This window comes from Syzygium oleosum, unplaced genomic scaffold, assembly GCF_021117445.2.
Source record: "Syzygium oleosum isolate NSW1041296 unplaced genomic scaffold, Sole_v2.1 Sole_v2.02, whole genome shotgun sequence".
NCBI classification, from domain to species: Eukaryota; Viridiplantae; Streptophyta; class Magnoliopsida; order Myrtales; family Myrtaceae; genus Syzygium; species Syzygium oleosum.
Genome location: NW_026607486.1, coordinates 13436925 through 13444054, shown reverse-complemented (window position 1 = coordinate 13444054; position 7130 = coordinate 13436925). Strand labels below are relative to the sequence as shown.

General features: G+C 39.0%; 1 protein-coding gene across 1 annotated transcript; it reads right to left on the bottom strand.

Annotated features, from left to right (window-relative positions):
- Positions 1 to 4027: 4027 nt before the first annotated feature.
- Positions 4028 to 6856, bottom strand: LOC115681798 (receptor-like protein EIX2). Its single transcript, XM_030605873.2, has one exon. It carries the CDS (start codon positions 6854 to 6856, stop codon positions 4028 to 4030), a length of 2829 nt encoding a protein of 942 aa, XP_030461733.2.
- Between the last annotated feature and the right edge of the window lie 274 nt (positions 6857 to 7130).

Below are 7130 nucleotides of genomic sequence, written 5' to 3'. Positions count from 1 at the left end.
GTCGAAAATAATCCTACCCAAATTGACTCATTTAACCAGTTTTGACTCATATTCATGTAGTGTAAATCTAATGACTCATATCCGACCCAACCCATACCCGACCCGACCCGTATTCTAAAAGACTTTAAAATCTAGTTTAGAAAAAAACTTGTTTCTTATAATATTTATATTGCTAAAATGCTTCAATGCAATATAAAATAAGTGAACAATTTTTATAATTTAAAAAAATAAATTTTTATATTTTTATATATCTTTATTTTTTTCTTTTTATTTTTTTTAAATTTTAATTTTAATTTTTTTTCTTTTTTTTGTCTTTTTCTTTTTCCTTCTTCTTCAGCCGGTCGTTCGGCGAGCTCGTTCGGCGAGCTTTGAGCTTGCCAATCTAGACGAGCCTCGAGCTCACCGGAATCTGGCCAGCTCGAGCAAGCTTGAAACTCGCCATGGTCGGTCGCCGGCCGTCACCGTGGCCGGCGATCGGCCGGAGAAGAAGGAAACAGAAAAATAAAAAAAGGAAAAAATAAAAATAAAATAAAAAATAAAAAAATTCGATTTTTTTTTAAAAATAAAAATAAAAAAATTTTAAATGACACTTGAGTTATTTAGCCTACAAGGTTACAAGTTAATAACTTAAATGATTTAAATATGGGTTAAATATGGGTTTATTGCAAATCTATTGACAAACCCATATTTAACCCATATTTGACCCATATTTGACCCATATAAACTTTGGCTTTAATGTTGCAAATCTAACCTGCTTTCAAAATTTTAAGTGACCCATAGACAACCTGGATCCACTAAAAATGAGTCAATAAATGGGTTTCTGACCATATTGCCACCTCTAGTGCTCGTGTTGCCTTGAAGTCGTTCGGGGAATTTGAGCTTGGCCTTGGTGCCCTTGAATCTGAGGGCCTGATCTTGGCCTTGGTACTTTTGAATCTGATTCGTAGGTGAGGGCTGCTGCTTCGCGTTGTCGAAGGCGAGGGCTGATCTTGGCCTTGATGCCTTGGTGCGTTGTCGTAGGCGAGGGCTGCTGCTTCGGCCCTGTCGAAAGTGCTGAGCCGCACCCGAGCTACTTTGTTCAGGTCCGGTATCTCAGCAGCCCATTTGCCTCACGGTCTTTGCCTCAGTCCGCTGTAGTGTCTTCTCATCCACCTGCTACTCTCTTCACAAACATAAAAAAGAGCAATGGGAGGCTCAGTTTGGCGCCCATACTTGTATTGCATTGCCCTCTTAAGAAACGGCAATTTATCATGATCCATTTTTTTTCCTACCAATCTTTGATGAGTTTTCAAAACATTTTTAAGTGTACGTAACTGTTATATTTTGAAGACAAGCTTCGTCAAAATAGATCTCAAACTCGGTGATCTTGATCTGAGGTTGTTGGAGGTGCACAATCTCGGATTAAACCCGATCCGATGCAAACAACCAGGTGTCCTCACATTCATTCATCCACGCGCGTGTGTACAACAATGTAGTCGGCACTTGAATTGAAACAAACCACACGTTTCCACCTTGAGGTCCCTGGGAAATGATCTCTAGCGAACCCAAATGCCCGTCAAGGACCTATTTTCCCGTTACTTTCACTCGGATTCTCCTCAGAACTCTCTCTAGACAACGTGAATTTTGACGAATCACTTCACAAATGTCATCGAACGATCTCCCTTCGTCTAACTAACTAAATTAAGGAGACAATCGGACGCATTAGACTCAGATTCAAATTCGTCCGAGAAGAGAAAAAAAAAACATCAATACCAATTCGCAACGATGAACTATACCAACTAAATCATTTAATACAATCCACGCCAATTCAAGTCAATTCCATGACTACCCTGACGCTAGAACGCCAAGACGTTCGACTTGACAGCATAGTCGGGCGGGCCGGAGTCGTATAGCCGGTGACACCGCAGTAAATCTTGAACGAGGGAATGTAGAACAGGTGGTGCTCGAGCATGTTGACGACGCCCTGACGGCACACCTCCCTAGTGAGGGCACTGTCGCCAATGCTGGAGACGGTGGCCTGGAGCTACTTCTCGATGCCGGCCTTATTGATCTTGAGGTTGTTGAGGGCCACGATGGTAGCGTCGGTCTCCGGCTTGGATAGTTACACATCAGAATTTAATGGAAATTTTTGGGATTCTCGCGATTATTAATGGAAATTATGATTATTTCCATGGACGGATTGGACAGCTACACACAAGAATTTAATTACCAGCGATCTTAGTAAAGAAAAAAAAATATTGTTAAAATAAAATAATATTGTTCACCGTCATTTAACAAAAAATTCATACGATTGTGTGTGCTTGAACTTAGTTGTGTAATCCAACCAAAAAAAAAACTTAGTTCTATAATCGAGTACTCTCACATGTTGATGATTCGCTGATAAGTGCGTAAATTATTTCTTATGCCGATAGTGGATCTCATGAATGTCCAAAATTAAAATAACTTGAATCTATGTAAATATATTATAGCAATCTTGTCTAAGTATTGTCTTCAACATTGTCGATTGTTAAAACGAGCCAAGGAAACATTCCAATGCCACATTTAGCGATATGGTATGCCCAATCATCAGAATTGTAGTAAGAAACGGGAAGTTGTCTAATTGCACTGTTTTTGTGCGGGATTGGATAGGAGAAACTTAGGGATAAGTGTCGTAACATGGCTTACTTGGTTGATGGCTAATTGAGGACTTAGGTTTTAATTTTGATCAATTGAGGACTTAAAGTTTTAAAAAGGTCGCAATCATGTTTCGAAGTTGTAATATGTGAAATTCAGGCATCAGAAATGATATGTGACAAATGACCGAATATTTCACGTGGAAGTCATGTAGGGTCTTCAACTCTTGAATTTCATCGATGGCGAGTTCGAGATCTAATTGGAGCCTTTTTGAAATCTTAAATTATTAATTTTCTAAACTAAAATCTTGACATCTCAATTGATGAATGGCCAAATCTTTAAGTTTGTTTCCGTGTTTGCCCTGAGAAAGTTAGAATCATTAGTCAAAATTTTGACTGGCCCTGCGTGGAAGTAAACAAGAATGAAAAATCAAGAATACTATGAAAAAGTAATCAAATTAATATTTGAAATTTTTGTCTTTCATTTGGAAGAGACAAATGTCAAATGTACTGTAGAGTTCCGTTAAGTGAAAAATGGACATTCTGTCTGCGATTGTAAATTTGAACGGGGTTTAGTATGTCAGACCGTGTTAAGAAAAATGTATGGGCAAATTATTTGGCCATTTAATCATAAGTAAGTTAAAGACGAAATAATGAGTTATGTCAAGTCCAATAACAGGTTATTACCTGCATTGGTAGTAAAATAAATCTCGAAATAACTCTATTTAATTTATCGAGATAATAGATTATCATTAACTTTACCAGTTTATAATTTTTTGAGAGACGGAAATTATCTTGAGATAAATGTGTCATGGGATATCAATTTGGCATTTTAATGTTATTAGTGTGAGAAAAATTCAAAGAACATTTCTAGCATCGTGTTTATAGCAATAGAATTATCTACCCGCACAATCCTAGTTATAATTGAAATGAAGAAACATATAAACAAGTTAGGGCAGTTGGTATTCTAGTACTCACCCTCGAGTTGGTGCGTGAAAATCAACGATGCCTTTTACTTCTTAATGGCATCGTTAAAAATGCATTATATGTGTATTGCACTTAATACACTTCCAAATCTTAGATGATATGGATTTCAAATGGCGTTCATCAAATAAAAGGAGAATGTATCTTCCATAGTAGTTCCTTCCAAGTTGACCGGTCAATACAACTCGACATAATCATCCTTCCACATTCAAAACAAAGACAAGAGAAGAGAAAGATAAGCTTAATACTAAACACACATTCTGTTTCTCCATCCGATAACACAAAGCACTTCCTCAAAGTTGGGCAAGTTTCTCTAGCCCTCCACTTTTCCGTTACACATGCCAAAAACAATCAATAATGGCTTCAACCCAAATAAGATGCAAGAAATTGATTAGCAGGAAAGGGGCCAGTTTTACCTGTTGAACAAGCTCCTATTCGCGCTTTACAAACGTTCTCTTGAACCAAAGCATGGCAATCATCGTTGTCATTGAGAATTTCTCAATGGCCTTGTCCATCGCTTGAAAGTAAGAAACCCTCCAAGATTTCTTGAAGTGCAAGACGCTACAGAATCCTAGAAATCCCACTGTAAAACCCGGTCCCAATCCTGCATACAACCAATTGTGGATATCCAAATCGCTTTCGCTAGGCTTATCTCCACTCGAATTATCACCATTAATACCGGGTGGCTTGTCTCCGAGACAAATCTTTGAAAGAGGAGCTCCACAGAGTCCATTGTTGCCCTGATAAACAGATTCATCGTCCACGGTGCGCAAATGGTTGCCAGATGGAATAGGGCCGGATAGTCTATTGAAGGATAGATTCAGATGACTAAGGAAGTCAATGTTGGATATGCCCGGGGGGATGCTACCCGACAGTTTATTTTTGGAAAGATCAAGAGACTCCAAATTTTTCAGGTCACTAATGTTTGAGGGGATGTGTCCACTCAAATTATTCTGAGACAGGTTCAGATTTTGAAGTGCAACGAGCCTAGTGAACTCTTCTGGTATCTGCCCATCTAATTTGTTCGCAGAGAGATCGATTGAGAAGAAGAAAAAAAGCGTCTTACCATATATTTGGCTGGTTCCCTTTGTGTTAACCATAAGATTGAGACCAAATAACATTGCCTCAAGAGGACGCATATTGAAACAATTGGGAATGGGTCCGGAAATGTTATTCTGCGCTAGGCTCAAGAAACTGAGAGACCGAAGTTGGCAAAATTGTGGAGGAATGCCTCCAACAAAGTGATTTTTCTCTAAATTGATCACTTGCAATGATTGAGAATGTTTCCCCAATGGAGGTAACCTACCCGTGAATTCATTGTCGCTGAGATCAAGGACGATCATCTGTTGTAGATTTGACAAACAGTTTGGGATTACTCCACTAAAGCCATTCCTAGGTAGGCTAAGATAGCGTAATTGCTGAAGATGGCACAATGATTTCGGAATCTGACCATTTAACTTGTTATCCCCAAATAATAAAGCTGCCAACCTTTGCGATGCTCCCCAACATCGAGGCAGTCTCCCAGACAGTTGGTTATCTGAGAGAATAATGTGATATAGCTTATTCAACTTACACAGAGAACTTGGAATGCCACCGTTGAGATTATTACCAGAAAGTCTCAAATACTCTAATCGTGGCATCTTGTCTCCAATATCTTGGTGAACTTGGCCTCTAAGCGTGTTGCTTGAGATATCCAAATGGTCAACGTAAGAGGAAATGTCGTAGAGCCAATCAGGAATGTCACCTGAGATGCTTGCATTTGACATCGTCAACCCGGTAATGTTCTTCTGTGTTTGAAGCCATTTTGGAAATTCAGGTCCCACTTTGCAATCTGACAAATCTATCTCACGAACTTGGAATGGTGGAACCCAATTAGAGCTCACATTTAATCTGAGCTCATTGGAGGAAATGTCTATGACAGTCAAACTTTTGAGATTTTCAAAATGAAGTTCGCTTACAACTCCATACAATAAATTATGATGGACTAGGAGTTGCTCTAGATTCGATAGTCGCCCAATACTCTCTGGAATGGTCCCACTTAATTTGTTGTAGGCTAGATACAACTGTCTTAGAGATGATAGCTTCCCCAAATTAGTAGGAATAGAACCAAAAATTGAGTTTGATGAAAGATCGAGGAACTCTAGTTCTTTGAAATCTCCGAATTGATCTGGGAGGTCACCACTAAAGTTATTGTTGGAAGCATCAAAGATCTTCCACTTACTTTGTACCCAACCGAGAGGACCATCTAAGATGACGGAGATATTCCCATTGAAGTAGTTACTGCGTAATTGTACCACTTGCAATTTGTAAAGACTGCTCAAGTTTTTTGGAAATTCACCTTGTAGCGAATTGTCAGACATGTCAAAGAAGGCTAGCCTTTGATTATTCTCGATGATTGCCGTGGGAAAAGGGCCTTTGATATGAAAGTTTTCAGACAAATCAATATGTTCTAGCTTGCTCAAGTTATAGATCCATGGTGGAATAGAAGAGATCATATTATTGGACCCGATATCAAGAAATCTAAGAGAGGTGAAATTGGCTTGCAAAGAGCTAGAAGTGTCTTGCAATTGACAGTAGCTCAATATTAAAGATTGCAAAGATGACAGCATGTTAATGGAACCATACCAATCTGCGGCCTTATAAAGGACAACACCGAACATGTGCAAATATTTCAAGGAAGATAATTTCGATACCCAATCAAAGTCATTCGAGGTTAAATAACCCATAAGCAAGTCACTACTTAGATCTAAGTACTGTAACTTGGAAAGGTTATTGAGCTGCCTAGGAATATCTCCCTCAAAGCCTGCATATGAGAGATTAAGATACTCCAGTTTCTGAAGAGAAGCAAAGAACATTGGGATTTTCCGTATTGAAAAGTTGTTGACACTGAGATCCAGATACTTTAGATACTTTAGTTTAGTTAAGGAAGGAACTATGTTACCTCCCAGCCTGCACTTATCTGAAGGTACGAAGAAGTCAATATCGATCTCTTCAATACATGGATTATGAAGATCGAGCTTTAGGACATGACCGGTCTTCTCGTTGCATTTGACCCCTTCCCACTTGCAACATTCCTCTCCATTCCACGACGACAGGCGTCTCGAAGGATCAATGAGACCATGTTTGATCTTCAGAAGAGCTTCCCTCTCTGCACTAATACAACTTACATTGGTCGAAGCATTGGAATGACTGAATTCGATTACTTGAGTGACAAAGGTAGCCAATAAGACGGTAGACACAAGGCTATCGTAAGATGCCATAGGTTCTTTAGGACCTTGGAACGAGTATTTCTTTAATCATGTGGATAATGATCTTTGATTCAACAGGAAAAGAGTCACTATAATATATCGTTGAGGTCATTTTCTTATCACTCTCCAGCGTGACTTCGTAAAGGATGACTCCAACTTTTCCAAGTCAATGCCTTCCAAGACCCGCCAAACGGTCTACCCATCAAAATCAATCCAAAACGCGTGTCATCTTTAATCTTTGCAATAAGGGTCAAAGGAGGACGACAAACAAAACCGAAGAAAAAGG